The sequence below is a fragment of the Phocoena phocoena genome, chromosome 17, assembly GCF_963924675.1.
Source record: "Phocoena phocoena chromosome 17, mPhoPho1.1, whole genome shotgun sequence".
Lineage (NCBI taxonomy): Eukaryota > Metazoa > Chordata > Mammalia > Artiodactyla > Phocoenidae > Phocoena > Phocoena phocoena.
Window position 1 is genome coordinate 65,347,894 of NC_089235.1, and position 16,631 is coordinate 65,364,524.

The following is a 16,631-nucleotide window of genomic DNA, read 5'->3' on the forward strand; positions in this document are numbered from 1 at the left end:
CTGTCCTCAAAGCACCATTTTCTGGACCATCAGCTTCTTCTGGGAGTGTTACTGGAGATTTCTGGACCGCAGGGCCTGGAATCTTAATTAAACAAGTGAAATGAAGAGGAAAAGAGACTTGTGCCTATCTTTAGGGAAAACAAAACCCCAGTTCCCCACATGAAGAGAATGACGTGGTGTTTGAATGGGAGCCTAGAATTCCTATAAGACTGCATGAGAGCTGACATTTCAGAAACCAGACCCCCTCCCTCCAGCACCCACAGCATTGGCTTCTGCTTTAAGGTGCAGCCTCTCACGTCACCCCAAAGGCTTATGTTGGCAAGACCGAGAATAAGACATTGTGGTAACATTATGCTAACAGATTAGTTCTCTTAGATCATTTCTCATGCCTACCCCTGGACTTCTCCTTATGGACCCTAACTCCTTCTTGATTGGCATTTGGCAGACGTTGCTCACCTTGGACTTTGGGGAAGCTACTCGGAAGCTGTTTCTCATATACGTTGACCTTGGAATCCATTAAAGAGTTGCTAGTCCCTGTGATATGGTTTAGTTCAGCTCAGTACACATTTACTGAGTATCTTCTCAGACCTGGTCCCTGCCACGAGATGCCCCTGATGAAACGGGGAGACGAGGAGGTGTCGGTGTCCTGGTGGCCCAGCCGGGGACAGAGGGCAATGAGGGCTCATCAGGATGCCTTCCTGGGGGAGATGTTGTCTGTAGTGGGATGGATAGTGCCTCCTCCCCAAGTTCATGTCAACTCAGAACCTCAGAATGGGACCTTATTTGGAAACAGGGTCTTTGCAGATGTGATAAGGTAAGGATCCAGATGAGATCACACTAGATTAGGGTGGGCCCAAAGTCCAATAAGAGACAGAGAAGGACACACAGAGAAGAAGGTCCTGTGATGACAGAGGCAGAGATTGGAGTGATGCAGCCACCAGCCAAGGAATGGCAGCGTTTTCCAGGAGCCAGCCGAATCTGTAAGAGATGAGGAAAGATACTTCCTTAGAGCCTTCAGAGGGAGCCCAGCCCTGCCGATACCTTGATTTTGAATTTCTAGCCTCCAGAACTGTGGGAGAACAAATTTCTGTTGTTTGAAGCCACCAGGTTTGTGGTAGTTTGTTATGGCAGGCTTGGGAACCAACACAGTGTCTGAGCTGAGTCCTAAAGCAAGTGTCAGAGTCTTGCCCTCATTCTCGCATCCTTTCCCTGTTTGAACACATCCGGTTGGGAAAACTCCCATCGGTCTGTGAGGCTGGTAACAGCAGGAGCCTCATTCACCCCCTTGTTGACTCCATGACCCCCATATTTACCACCGTGCCTGGCATGTAGGGGTCTCTGGTCAGTATTTGTTGCATGCATAACAGTCTATGAGTGAATGAATGAAGAAGACAAGAGTGCTCCCAGAGGAGGACCAGTTAGCAAGATGCAGGAATCAGATCCTCAGGTGTGAGAAGCCACGGCAGCCAGAGGGGAGAGGCTGTTCAGGGTTGTCTGAGTCATTTGCTCTTCCTTGGTCAAAGTGGGCTCTTAGGGAAGTTTTTCATCGGGGTCGTGCAGACTAGCCAGTAATGGGGACAGGAGCAGGACCAAATAGGGAAGAAGAGAAAGGAACTTGGCCGTGTTCACTGCCCACTCAGTGTCAGACACTGTACTGTTAACGGTCTTCATCTTTCTTGTCATTCTCCAAGTAATCCCTCAGGCAGGTAAAAATGCACCCATTTTCCAGATGTGGAAACGGAAGCTCAGAGAGTCGAGGTAACCTGTCAGAAGTTGCAGTGCCAGTGAGGGGCAGAACCCGAGCCCAAGCCCAGGTCTCATTTGCTCCCACGTTTGTGTTCTCTGCAGCAGCACATGCTGCTTCCACCAATAAACAATTGTTGGCAAGCGAAGGTCAGCGGGGGTCCCTGAAGCTGGGAAAGGATTTAATGCTTTCCAAGTCCAGATGACTGGAGAGGGGGGATTCTCTGAAAAATGATCCAAGAGGACAGAAGGCATGCAGGGAGTGCTGGGGACCTGGATCATCTGAAGGCCATCAGCTGTGCCCTTTTGAATAGTGTTCCTGGGGTAAAAATCAGTGTCATTGTCTTGCCCGCCATATTACATACTACTCTAGTCTATGTGTTTCATTCTGCAATAATAATGTTTAAAGCTTAGACACCATCGGGGGTCCTCCCTGACTTAGAGCTCAATGCGTTTGATAATTAAGGCCTTGTTCTCACCCAGAGCAGCATGGACACCCCAGTGGTGTTTAGGACCCGTTCGTTTGTGCAGCCGCTCATTCATTCCACAACTATGTCAGCATTGTCTGCGTGCCAAGTGCTGATTGAATTTGGCCCGGGGTTTCTAGGGCACTGAGAGTCTGTCTTTGCCTCCATGAAGAGCTCCCCTTTCAGTTCCATTTGCCAGGTCTCTGTGGTGCTGCAACGTGAAAGGAGCTGGAATAAAGGGGGGGAAGGGAAGAGGGTAGAAAGGTTGGAAAGGGCTCCATGGAGGAGATGGAGGCCAAGTAAGAATTCAGTAGGTGGCGCTGGGGAAGGCGTCATAGCAGAAGTAGCATGTGCAAAGGCATGGGGGCATGTTGGAGCCGGGTGGGGAGGGTGGTGTCAGACGTCCTGAGAACGTGTTTGAATAAAGCTAGTTACAGCCCTTGCCTCTGGGACATTACAGATTTTTGTTGTAGGTGGCAAAGGTAAATTCAGTCTACCTCGGGACTTTGGTTTTAAGATGTGGATACTTGGGACTTGCTCTTGTTTACCAGACACAATGGATGCAGAAGAGGATGAAGCAGGATCTTAAGGACACCTCCTGGAGGGGAGACTGGAGGCTCCAGGTCGGCGTTCACCTTCAAAGCCACCACTGCTCCTGGGGCGAGAGTCAGGGAGGGTTTGCATGGGGCCAGGATGCCAGCAACTCTCTCCCGCTGGGGCTGTGTAGCTCTGCCAGGGGACAGCCAGTGCAGCGTCTGCTGACCATGTCCTGGTCAGTGCATGGCTGGGTGCACTGTGGCCTCAGCACAGCAGACCTTCTTCCAAGATACCTGCTGGGAGTTGGGGCTGGGAGGGGCATGTTTCAGTGCTGAAGCTAGCAGCCCCTGCAGCGCTCCACTTGCCACTCCGCTGCTGCAGTTCCTTTCCTCTGGCGCTGTTTTCTCTGCCGGCCCCCTCCTGCTCACTGCGGTGTGTCGGGACAGAGGGTGTTTGATATTACCTGCTGGGAGTTGGGGCTGGGAGGGGCATGTTTCAGTGCTGAAGCTAGCAGCCCCTGCAGCGCTCCACTTGCCACTCGGCTGCTGCAGTTCCTTCCCTCTGGCGCTGTTCTCTCTGCCGGCCCCCTCCTGCTCACTGCGGTGTGTCGGGACAGAGGGTGTTTGATATTACCTGCTGGGAGTTGGGGCTGGGAGGGGCATGTTTCAGTGCTGAAGCTAGCAGCCCCTGCAGCGCTCCACTTACCACTCCGCTGCTGCAGGTCCTTCCCTCTGGCGCTGTTCTCTCTGCCGGCCCCCTCCTGCTCACTGCGGTGTGTCGGGACAGAGGGCGTTTGATATTTTTGTTGATGTTTTCTTGCTTAGCACTCAGCTCTGCTTCATTTTCCCACCTTCCCTTGTTGCCTGTTGAGATGGTCAGTCAGGCTAGTTGACATTTTTCTACTTGAAATGTTTCAATTTAACTGCTGCTGGCTAAATATATTTTGGCCTCAGCTCTGGACTGTGACTCTCGCCTCAGCCAGTGAGACCAAGGAAGCTTTGTGCCAAACCCTTCTCTCTCCTTCGTTGGACTGAGGTTATCCTCAGCAGATTGGAAAGGATCCCTCGTGTCCTGAGGGTCGCTGTGCCCCCCAGCTCAGATACGGGCTTTGGCCCTCAGGATGCCCAGGTGTGTGAGCGCACCTGTCACAGGTGCGTCTGATTCGATGCGCGAGCGGGCCTGCCGTGTGTGTCCGAATGTGTCTGGCTCCGGTGCCATCTTTCTCTCTGAATCCCAGCAGACAATTTACATAGTTCTTCCGCGCCCCAGGGAGACTTGGACAGCTTCTGAGTAACCACAAACTCTGGCAGCTTACTGAGACGAAGGGAAAAGAAAGTCAAGGCATTAGCAAGTGTCTGTGACAGAAGGACTATTGGAGGCCACAGGAGGAGTTTATAGATGGCAAGACTCCCAGGCAAATAGTGCCCTCTGGACAAAGCCCTTTACCCTGCAGGCTTGACCGAGGTAGGCCGTGCCAACCAGACTCGCCAGACTCAGTTCAAGAGGGGCAAAGGGAGGGAAAGAGGGAAGGACGGACTGCCCTCCTTAGCAGAGGGCCTGAGGGGGCGTAAACTAGTGCCTACACAGACCTACCTCTGAGTTTGAGATGGAGGTCCCAGAGACAGTGTTGATTCAGCTTCCACGTTCATTTACTAATTCTTTCATCCACTCATCATACGTTTATTGGGGATCTGCGATCCATGTGGCTGACACTGAGCCCAGCTCCGACTCTGGGAATGCAGAGGAAAGACAGATGTAAGACTCTAGAGGGGAAAATGATGATCAAGTCATCACAAATAGGGTGAGGGTCTCAAAGGGGACATATAGGAGAGCTGACCCAGGCTGGGGTGGCAGGGGGCATGGAGGGCCTCCTTGATGCAGTGACTTTTAAAGTCTGGAGTGTCAGGTATAAATTGAAATTACATTAGGTGAAGAGGTGAGGGAGGTGTGTATCAGGCAGGGGCAAGAGCAAGTGCAAAGGCCCTGTGGCAAGAGAGAGGAGGGGGACTAATAAAGGATGACTGAAGCAGAGATGACTGCAGGTGTGGGAGAGTGGGGAAGAGGAGTAGCAACAGGTAAGGGCAGAGAGATAGGCAGGTGCTGGGTCGTGGAAGGCCCTAGAGACTAGATGGAGGATTGGGGGCTTCGGGCAGATGTCTCTGGAAGACTCAACATTATTTTAGGCAGGAAAGTAACACGATCAGGTCCGTGCTTTAAAAAGAATACCTCTTACCTGAGGAAGGATCAGAGGGACAGGAGTGGAAGCGGTGAGTCTATTAGGAGGCTGGTAGGAGGCGAGGATGGCTGCACTCAGAGAAGCAGCAATGAAGACAGAGGCACTGGAGGTGTTCGTGGTCTATTTCAGGGGTGTCGCGGACAGGACCTGTTGATGGATCAGATGAGGGCCGTCAGCAGAACTTGAGGGAGTGAGCCACGTGGTTATGAACTGGGGCCAGCGTTTTCAGGTGGAGGGCACAGCAAGGGTGGAAACAGAAAGTGGAGACTTGCTGGGAATTGTGAGCTGGAGGCTAATGCTGAGGGAGGCGGGTACACGGTGGGAGATGAGGCCAGCAGCTGAGAGCGGAGAGGTGGCAGGGCCGGTGGGTGAGCGAGCTTGCAGTTCCCTGCAGGTGGTCTGAGACAGCTGGGAAGGCTTTGGAGGGAACAGGGGAATGACCTACGCTGACTTACGTTTTATATGTGTGAAAGATCACACAGGCTGCCGCGTTGAGAAGAGGTTCGGGGCAAAGGTGGAAGCGGAGAGACCAGTGAAGAAATGATGGTGATAAGTCCAGCTGAGTCAAGATGGCAGCTGGGACCAGAGACAGAGCTACGCGTGGTGAGACGCGGTCGGCCTCTGCATGTTCTTGGAACAAATGGACTGAAGTGTGAGAGAAAGAGCCGAGAGTAGTGTCCGAGGCTTTGGGCCTGAGAAGCTGGGAGAAGGTCTTGTTCTGTCCCAGAGTGGAGAAGCCTGTGGGAGGAGTTGTCTTGGAGAGGAAAGAGTGAACTTGAACATGTTTAGTTCGAGATGTCTGCTTAACACTGACGTGGAGACGTAGGGCGAGCACTGGAGTCCAGGCTTAGAGAAAGCTGGAAGGTCAGCAGCGTTGGGACAGTATGGAGAGGCGCGCACTGGGAGAGCTCACGCACCCCGGGAGTGAGAGTTGATACGAAAACGGTCTCAGGGCTGAGCACTGGGGTGAGTCAGCCACCACGTATTTGCCAAGGAAACAAGGAAAGAGAATGAACTGCAGGGAGGAGGAAGAGAAGCAAGAGCAAGTGGGTGTCCCAGAAGCCGAGAGGAGGGTATTTCAAATTGGAGGGAGCATCCGTGGGTCATATGCTGCTGACTGGTCAAGTCCGACAAGAAGTGAAAATGGGCTGCCGTGTAGGCACTGTCGGAGTCACTGGTCACTTTCACAAGTACAGTTTGAGGGAGAGGTGGGATCGAGAGCCTGAACAAAGAGGCTCAAAGAGAAGAGGCTGGGCTTCCCTGGTGGCGCAGTGGTTGGGAGTCCGCCTGCCGATGCAGGGGACACGGGTTCGTGCCCCGGTCCGGGAAGATCCCACATGCCGCGGAGCGGCTGGGCCCGTGAGCCATGGCCGCTGAGCCTGCGCGTCCGGAGCCTGTGCTCCACAACGGGAGGGGCCACAACAGTGAGAGGCCCGCGTGCCGCAAAAAAAAAAAAAAAAAAAAAATTGAAAAAAAAAGAGAAGAGGCTGAAATAAGGCCAGCCAACAGCTCAGGTGACAGCGTCCAGGATGACCATCTGGGGAGGGTGTCTGGACCACAACCAAGTAGTCTGGGGAGCAGGGCAGAGCTTCAGACCCCAGCAGGAGAAAGAGCGCAAGAAATACAAACTAGGAAGAAAGGAAAAGTCCAGAACATGGACGTGGAGAGCTGGATGGGGAGGAAGGCATCAGCTTGGGGGCACCGTGGTGCCAGGCTCAGGGCGGCAAGACTCATCCCGGGTGGGGAGAGGACTTCGCCTCCCTTGCTGGGCTGGTGGGGGGTGCAGGCCAGGATGGGGATGGGACCAGCAGGTGAAGGTCTTCTGTGCCTGCAGCTGAGCGGGCGGTGGTTCTCGACCTCACTGCATGTGCATTACAATGATCTGGGCTGCTTTTCAAAAATACAGAGCTCTGGTCCCACCTGTGAAAATCCCTGTCTGTCCATCCCAAATGGGACGTGACCCCATTTTCAAACATCTTCCCAGGTGATTGTAATGTGCTAGCAGCTTCAGCTAATTCCTGAGTTTGGGACTGAGCCAGTGTGGGAGGCTCTTTGAGACAAAGAGGGCCGTAGGGAAAGTCAGCCCTGGCATTGGAAGGGCCGTAATTGCGGTAATCTCTCAAGGAATTTGTTGGCTTTCCTCAGAACAGCAATTCTCATAACATTTACCAAATTGAAAATCCTGCTTAATTCTGTAGGTTTACAGCTCCACAGAGGCTAGAAGAAAAACATCATTTGGCACCAGAAACACACTTTATTCTGCTGGTGCAGATAATTTTGCAAACGCTGGATACTGAGTTTCACATACTCTCCTGGAATTCCAATGCACTACATCCTAGAACGCAGAGAAACACAGTCATGGCAATTGCTCTTGCTGCCACCTGGACCAAGTGCGTCCAGAAACCCTCTTGTGTGTCTTTGCCCTCTCATTGTGAACTTCTGTGATGTTCTGGGAAGATGTGTTTTTTAATCCGCTCAGCATTTATTTCTTGCTTTGGGGAACCATTTCTATCCCATTATGTGCGGTTCAAATAGGTTGTCCGTGACAACTGTTAACCCCACCTCTGCCCGTAGAGACATGATCCAGGACAAGCCAACTCTAGTAGCACAACCTGGAAGCAGTGATTGGCTCAGGAGGGAGGCATGGAGTGCCAAAAGGGCCAATCAGCCTCGTTTTGGGAGGCAGTTACTATATGGATAATGGTAAAGTTCTTCCCGAAGATGCCAAGCTAGAGAGTGTGGGTCTGGATTTATCAGTTGCCATTGTTCTCACACTGTGTGGATAAAGAAGCTTATTTGTAGAGTAGAGCCTAACAGAGATGAAGTGGAGAAGGAGAGAGGGAGAGAGGGAAAGGGAGAGAGAAAAGATAGAGGGGCAGAGACAGAGATAGAGACAGAGACAGAGAGACAGTGTTCTGTCAACAGTATGCTTGGTCCCAGGCCTCCAGGCTCTGGAACTTTCAGTTCTGTGAGCTCTCCCTACACCCTTCCAGGGTTAAGCTTTTTGGAGCTGTGTTCTGTCTCTTGCAACAAGAGCATCTTGACTAGGACAGATGACTTCTCAGTTTCTCGTGGGCTTCAGGGGGTGGTGGAGGGGTGAGGGATGCACCGGAGAGTGAGGCAGGCATGGTCAAAGAGCTTATGAGGCAGCTGCCCCTGGGACGTCCAGGTGTCGGTCTCAGGGTCGTAGCAGTCGAAGGAGGCCGAGTCCTCGATGCTACAGTCCGTGGTCAGATGCCGCCCACCCGTCACGTAGAGCTTGTTCCCCATCACCGTGGCCCCGTGGTGCATCCTCCGGTCTTTCATGTCTGCGCATTTGACAAATTTGTTGGACTGAGGGTCATAAGCAAGGATCCTCCTTGTGTAACCTGAAAAACAAATGGCATATCGACAGGGTCAGCGATGCTTATTTGGGACTGGAGGTCAGCGGTCCAGGGACCTGTCTGATCTCTGTCATCGCCTAACCCTGAGGCTGGACTCTGAGGTAAAGCATGGAATGTTTCCATAACCTGCCCAAGGTCTTGTGTGTGGCAGAGCTGGGATTTGGACCCAGATCCGTCTGACTTCAGTCTCTGCATCTTAACTCGAAGTGAGGGCAACACTTATGTCGTTCGTTCTTAGATAGGGAGCAGAGATTCCAGTGCCCTTCTCAGCCTCGTTAGCTTTTTCATCTTTCTCATATGCTCATCCAAGAGCTTTCACAATCCCAAGACGGAGCCTTTGGGAACTCAGAAGTGGGTCCCCACGACAGCCCTATCTGGTGGGTACTCTTCTGATCCCCATTTCACAGATCAGCACACAGAGGCACAAAGAGATGAATAACTTGCCTAAGAATGTACAGCCAGTTAGTGGCAGAGTCAGGATTTGAACCCAGGTCTATCTGACCCCCAAACCAGCCCTCCTAACCATAGTATTATACTACAACTACAGAGAAATGATCCCTTAGCAGCTAATCTTACTTACAACAGCAAATGTTTTTCTGAGTATTTGCCCCGGGTCTGGGATAGTGCCAAGTGGTTTAGATAGATGAGCACATTTTATGATCACAACTCTGTGAAATATGTTCATTATTTCATTCCTTGTTTGACAAGGAGAAACTTCTGGATGAGAAAAGAGCTTTGTCAAGTCATCCACACTCCCCTAGTTGGATGGGTGTACTTTTATTTTATTTTTTAAAATTTTATGTGGGGGAGTTGTTGATTTACAATGTTGTGTTAGTTTCAGGTGTAGAGCAAAGTGGTTCAGTTATGTGCTTTTAAAAAGACTGTCTTGGGACATCCCTGGTGGCGCAGTGGTTAAGAATCCACCTGCCAATGCAGGGGACATGGGTTCGATCCCTGGTCCAAGAAGATCTCACATGCCACAGAGCAACTAAGCCCGTGCGCCACAACTACTGAGCCTGCGCTCCAGAGCCCGCGAGCCACAACTACTGAAGCCCGTGTGCCTAGAGCCCGTGCTCCGCAACTAGAGAAGCCGCCGCAATGAGAAGCCCGTGCATGTCAACGAAGAGCAGCCTCCGCTCGCCACAACTAGAGAAAACCCACGCGCAGCAACGAAGACCCAACGCAGCCAAAAATAAATAAATAAATAAATTTATAAGAAAAAGAAAGACTGTCTTGTAGAAAAACATCAGTGACCATTTTCCCGTGGGAGATGCCAGGTTCGTGTCCAGCCTCTCGATCTTCTGTTAAAACTCACCTCCCACGATGACAATCCGTTCCCCAAGTACCACGGCAGGGGCACATACATTCTTGATCATTCTCGTCTCCATTTTGAACCACGTGTTTCTGGAAATGTGATAAACCTGACAGAGAAATATAATCACGGCACTGCATTTTAAAGTGATAACGTTTTTAAAAGATAGAAATAGTAATTAAGAGGGTGAAAGAGCAGTGATTTCTCTTTCTTTTCACTTTTTTTCCCAGTTCTTAAAATGTAGTTATCTTACTATCAGTAAACAATATAATTAAATAACAGAAAGAGTTAAGTGTTTGTAGTATGTGTTTGCTTACCTTGCTTGGCTCATTTCTTTCCTTTCAATGAGAAATGGAGCAACTTGGACATGCGTAAAACCAGTGATTTTTCAATCATTTTTATTTCTGGCTCATGTTTAAATTTCTAAATGTTCCAGCGTATCCGAGAGCCTCTTAGGGCCAAGAATAAATTTAGGGCTAAAAGAGGAAGGCTTTTGAACAACAGGTCATGCCTGAAAGTCATTAGAATCCTAGAAGAAAGTAAGCATGAGAAAAGGAAGAAAGAGCAAAGAGGTGGAGGCAGGATTCCTTGGCCTTCGTCTGAAATAGAGCAGCAAATCATGATGCCCAGAACACGTGCTCCTGTTAGATCCCGCAGTTTAAAGTTTAAGTGTCAAATGCCAATTAGTGCATTACTGGCAGAATTTAGCACAAGAGATATAGGATGAAACGAAGGAACAAAGTATTCCAATATTCTTGACCGGAAATTCTTTCTGTACAAAATATTTTTGCCACCATATTAAAGGCCTTATACTTTATCATTTCACCAAATTTGATCTTCACAACCATCCTATGATGTAGATACCATTACTTCCCTCTATTTTCCAGATTAGACCATTGAGGCTGAGAGAGGTGAAATGACATGCTCAAGGTCACACAGCTAGAGTAGTAGAAGAGCTGGTCTGATTGAACCCAGAATCTGTGCCTTCATCCACCACACTCATGGCTCTGCTTGGGGCCATGGAGATACGGCTTTTCTTTCTTTTTTTTTTAAAATTTAAAAAAAGCATTTACTATTTTAATTTGCTTTTATTTCAGTATTAGTAGTGTTTAAAGATATTTGGTGATGGTTTGTACTTTTGGCCGTGCCCTGCAGCATGTGGGATCTTAATTCCCTGATCAGGGATCAAACCCCTGTCCCCTGCAGTGGAAGCGCAGAGTCTTAACCACTGGACCGCCAGGGAAGTCCCTTTTGTAGATTCTTTAAATTGAAGTATAGTTGATTTACAATGTTGTGTTAGTTTCAGGTGAACAGCACAGTGATTCAGTTATATATATATATAACTGAATTCAGATTCTTTTCCCTTATAGATTATTACAAAATATGGAGTATAGTTCCCTGTGCTATACAGTAGGTCCTGGTTGGTTACCTATTTTATATGTGTGTGTGTGTATGTTAATCCCAATCTCCTAATTTATCCCCCTGCCACCCCAGCTTTCCCCTTTGATAACTATAAGTTTGTTTTCTATATCTGTGGGTCTGTTTTTGTTTTGTAAGTCAGTTCATTTGTATCTTTTTTGTTGTTGTTTTTTTTTTAGATTCCACAGATAAGCAATGTCATATGATATTTGTCTTCCTCTGTCTGGCTTACTTCACTTAGTATGATAATCTCTGTGTCCATCCATGTTGTGTGAATGACATTAGTTTATTCTTTTTTATGGCTGAGTAATATTCCATTGTGTATATGTACCACATCTTCTTTATCCATTCATCTATTGATGGACATTTAGGTTGCTTCCATGTCTTGGCTAGTGTTAAGTAGTGCTGCAATGAGCACTGGGGTCCTGTATCTTTTTGAATTATGGTCTTCTCCAGATATATGCCCAGGAGTGGGATTGCTGGATCATTTGGTAACTCTATTTAAAATTTTTTAAGGAACCTCCATACTGTTCTCCATAGCGGCTGTACCAGTTTACATTCCCACCAACAGTGCAGGACGGTTCCTTTTTCTTTGGTGTGGCTTTCTTGATGGAGGCTTTCAAGACCGAAGCCCTCTTGAAGTCTCTGTCCGTCCTTAAAGTTGGTGAAGCATAGAGGAGGCCACAGCTAGAGACAGGGGCAACCACAATGGCTGTCAAGCCTCATGGTTTCATCTGCAAATATGTAGGCAACACTCTTTGGAAACAGGAGGTCCTTGGAGGAAAAGCAAACACTGGTTGCATTTTACTTGAGTAAATGGCTCCTGGCTTTCTGTTCTCTATTAGCTTTGGGGATGGTTTCAAAAATAGATTAAACATTTGTTCACAATCCTCACCATGCCACCAGAGAGGATGAGGCAAGGACAACAAAGGATGGTCTTTGACCCATGGAGGAAGTGATACTTTGTTATGGTAAAGGATGTGCTTAACGCCATCCAGCAATAGGGGTAGAAAGAAGGCCAGGTAGAAAGGTACGCGTACACACACAATTTGCACAGTAACGCCATGGCAGCCTCGTCCTTAAAAAGAATGCTTGCGTGCAGATAAACCATCCGATGAAGAAATCTTTGAACCTATACTTGAAAATCTAACCTGCCCCATCAAGTAACCCCAAGCATCCATCTTGAACGATACCTGAATGAGTACAATTTCCATTACAAAGCTAATGCTAAGTAGATAAGAAGAGCTTCCAAATTAATACTTTCCCCATTTCCCCTTCCCATGACTGCGGTGTAAAAGGATCTCTCACATGTTAGTGTTTTGGTTTTCGTTTTTTGGCTATTTAAGCTTCTTGTTTAATCGTCCTAAGCATTTCTTGATGAGGTAGCTTAGAAGCTTTTTTGAGCTTTGTATTTATTCTTAGGAATCGGTAACAATTTTGTAATGTGAAATCATCAACATATTTGTTGACATTATTTTGAAAAATGGTTTTAAAAAAATGTAGGAGGGGCTCTAGCTTTACACAGAAGCTCTTTATTACACCTGTGTTGTGTGGCCAGAGCTTGGAGGGGATCAGAACATGTCTCCCTTGGCTCAAGTAAATGAGTGGGATTTGGAACAGACTTAGAATCTGCCTAGATGGTCAGCGAAGAGTCGACAATATGGGCTGGAGAAGTGAAGGAGAGAGAAAAACAAGAAAAGGATTGCATTGAAATGATCACTTTTCTCTGTTTCCACTGGCACCAACTTAGTCTGAGCCGCCATCATCCCTTGCCTGGACCTCTAGAAGAATCTCCCAACTCTCCTTCCTTTGTCCACTCACGCCTCTTGCAGTGCCTTCTCCACAAAGCGTCCAGGAGATTCTAAAAATGCAAATTTGACAACTTCACCGACCCTGCTGCTCTTAGGCGTGAACCCCAGTTCCTGGGGAGCCCTGCCAGATCAGCCTCATCTCCACACTCATCCCCCCAGGAATGTTCTGGAATTTCTGTAGGGGGGTCTCAGGGGCAGCAGTCTGGTGGAGGGGGTTGCTTGCGTGGCTTGGGAAGGGGGCTGAGAGAGATTATGGGGGGACTGACCATCCCCAGCTCCGCCTTGGTGCACAGACTTGCTGCAACCTGGTCATGCTTTCGGCACCTCCAGGCGAAGGGCCGTGCCCCTTTCTACTTCGGGGCCTTTGTGCCAGCTGTTCCCTTACCCGGGAACGCCACCCCTCCCTCAGCAGGTGACTGTGACTCCTGTTCCAGACGCAGACGCAGGCTCGTCTGCTCAGAGAAGCTGCCCGCCCACCTCTGTCCACGTCAGAGCCCTCTGTCCACCCTGTGCGTCCTCCTCCTTTTTTTTTTTTGGTGGTACGTGGGCCTCTCACTGCTGTGGCCTCTCCCGCTGTGGAACACAGGCTCCAGACGCGCAGGCTCAGCGGCCATGGCTCACGGGCCCAGCCGCTCCGCGGCACGTGGGATCCTCCTGGACCGGGGCACGAACCCGTGTCCCCTGCGTCGGCAGGCAGACTCTCAACCACTGCGCCACCAGGGAAGCCCTCTCCTCCTCTTTTACTCTTCATCCTCACCTACCTTCTCTCTTCCTCTGCCTCTCTGCTCAAGTCAGCTTAAACCAACCTCACAGAGTTCCCTCCAAAGTTCAGTGAACCCTCACACCCTCCCCGATTCCCTCGAGACTGGTTTAGGGCACCCCTTATGCTCTTAGAGCACCCCTCTATTCAGCATCTGAATTGCAGTTGTCTCATAAGCTCCTGGAGGGTAAGTGGGATTTACTGCTCATGTCCATGTCCCCAGGGCCTTCTCTGTGGTTGGCACCCACTATAACTCCTCTAAATGAACACAGCAGATCTCAGGGGCCTCCTTGATTATATATCACGTAGAAGCTTGAAGTTTTTCATATCTAGGTGAACTGCAGAGATTAGAACTTGTGTCAAGGTGGAAAACACCCAGTATTCTGACATTCTGATCTCTATTAATCACACTTCTCAGAGAGCTTGTTAGTGAAATTAGCATCTACCTATCGTTAAGGCAGGGGTTCCACAGCCTGGCTGTGCCTTAGAATCTCCTGTAAACGTTTGTACAGTAAATGTCAAGACCCCATACATAGAGATTTTGATTCAGCAGATCTGAGGTCAGGTTCCTGGGGATTTGGTAACAGACTATGGACCAGTGCTTGGGAGTCTTCTTCTAAGGCCTTACTGATTTTGGTTAGAAGCATCTGCAGTATTCCTGTAGGACTTCACTATCTGGCATTCGATGTGTTCCAGGGAGAACCTTTAGATGTATCTGATGTACCTTTGTATTAATCTTATACAAAAAGAATTCGTAAATGGATAAAATCTGGCTGAAATTAACCTAACTTCCTTCCTTCCTTCCTTCTCTCCCTCTCTCCTTTCTCCTTCCCCTGCAACTGACAAGCATGTATGTATGTGTATGTATATATACGTATGTGTTTGTGTATGCAGTGTACATGTACATATGTGTATATGCATGTATTTATGTATGTATATGTGTGTGTGTGTGTGCATGTGTGTATGTGTAGCCATGGTGGGAGGGACCATTTACCTGGATAAGGCGCACAGGGTTCTGCATGATGTCCTCTCCTCCAAAAAGGTAGAGTCTTTGGTCTTTCACAGCGACTGCAGGGTGGAGGACCCCCAGTGGCATGCTGGCCATCCTCTCCCAGACGTTGCAGATGCTGTCATATCTCTCCATGGAGCCCATGACCCCGTGTCCTTCTCCAATCCCCCCGATGGAGAAGATGAAGTTCTTGTGGGCAGTGCTTCTGTGGGAGTAGCGGGCTGCCAGCATGGGCTGCCCCAACCTCCACTGATTGAATTTCAGGGAGAAGATGTAGACCTTGGGGCTGGGCACACTGTTCCCCGCGTCCACCGCCATGCCTCCCAGCAGGTAGATGCTGTGGTGCAAGGTGACGGCCGAGGCCTTATACAGCCGGGCCGGGAGTTTAGCAAGGCTCTGCCATTGGCCGGTCTGTCCGTCGTACAGCAGGACGTCCCTGGTGGTCTGCTGGTTGTCCTTCCTTCCACCCAAGAGGATGAGGAAGTCTTGGTAAGAGTTTCTTGGGGGGACATGCCACAGAGGTTGGAGGCCCGGGGCACTGGTGGTGCTGTACGGAGAAAATAGCTGCCTCTTGGCTGTCTCCAAGATGGTCTGGCAGGGGGGCGAGGACTGCAGGAGGGTGTCGTTGGCAATGAAGTGGTAGAAGAAGGCTGGGTGGACGTACTGCAGCCTGACCTGCTTGAACAGTTCCTGCATGTATTGCTTCCGGGTCTGGAGGTCATGCTTGATCCAAACCATGAGGGCCTCGAACACCTTCTCCTCCTCCGCACAGAGCCCGTCATCTCCCAGGTAGTCTATCAGTTCCAAGGCCCAGAGCTCCTTCAAATCAGCCGATGCGGCCACCTCTGGGAAGTATGTCAGGGCCACCTCCCTGGCTTTCTTCCTGAGGGTCTCACAGCTGAAGATTTCAGAGAGTCTGATCATGCCCAGGCAGTTGCTGGGGGCCAGCTGGCTCTGGAGGAAGGAGGAGCAGGCCTCAAGCAGCCTGGGGTACTGCAGCATGGAGGCGGCCTCCATCAAGGGCAGGACGCTTTCCACTGTGATGTGTGCCTCGCCCGTGTACACATACAGGATGATCCGCTCCAGAGTTGCGGAGTCGAGGCCTTTCAGCTGGACTTTGGGCTCGCTGCTCTCCCGGAAGTTGCTGCAGAACATGGCCCGGAAGTAGGGGCTGCTGGAGGCCAGCACGCTGCGGTGGCAGGGGATCTCCCAGGCCCCCGTGCAGATGCTCACGTCAGTCAGGATCCTGCTTTGCCTCAAGCCATTGAGCTGCCTCAACAAGTCAGAGGAGAAGTCATGGTCTTTGAAGAGCAGCCCATCTGGCGATGCCTCGTCCATCCTACAGAGATGGGGAGAAGTCCCGAGAGGGAGCACGTGCTGGAGGGTTTAGCTGCGGCGGCTTCAAGACTTAGAGCACCTATGTCCGTTCAACCAAGACGCCTGTGGGTATTGCCAAGAATATGGCTCAGTGAAGACCAGAAAGGGAGACCACCTGTGGCGTGGGCCTCACAGCTGACACCTCTCTTTTAGGTTACGATTACTCTCAAAGGTAACAGGCAAATAGCATCTGCGGACAATCTGAGAAAAACAAAACAAGAAAAACCAAAAAAAAAAAGAAAAGGTGGTTGGATAAGTTGGGCAAGTTGAAGGTGGCAAATGGTCACGTGGTCTGAAATGTTAACCTGAAGCAAGATGACAGTCTGTGCATTTGACCAGCAGAAGTCTGTGAACCTTTCTCCAGCTTCTCAGCATGTCTGTTATTTAGTAAACTCATCTAAACATCTTTCTGGGTGTTAGTCATTCCCCACAGGTGTCATTCTGGGGGTGTGGCCTCTGTAACAAGACAGAAATGAGGGATGAAAGTGGACCTTTGAGATTTTTTTTTTTCTTTTTTAAAGCATGACTTCACAGAGTCTTGTGGGTTTTGTTTTTTAAATGAGGTAAATAGAAAGCA

At 49.6% G+C, this 16,631-nt stretch overlaps 1 protein-coding gene across 1 annotated transcript; it reads right to left on the minus strand.

Annotated features, from left to right (window-relative positions):
• Positions 1–8,061: 8,061 nt before the first annotated feature.
• KLHL38 (kelch like family member 38) lies at positions 8,062–16,015 on the minus strand. Its single transcript, XM_065895150.1, has 3 exons — positions 14,663–16,015; positions 9,682–9,787; positions 8,062–8,351 (listed from the first exon to the last, which is right to left on the minus strand). Exons 1-3 carry the CDS (start codon positions 16,013–16,015, stop codon positions 8,062–8,064), a joined length of 1,749 nt encoding a protein of 582 aa, XP_065751222.1.
• Between the last annotated feature and the right edge of the window lie 616 nt (positions 16,016–16,631).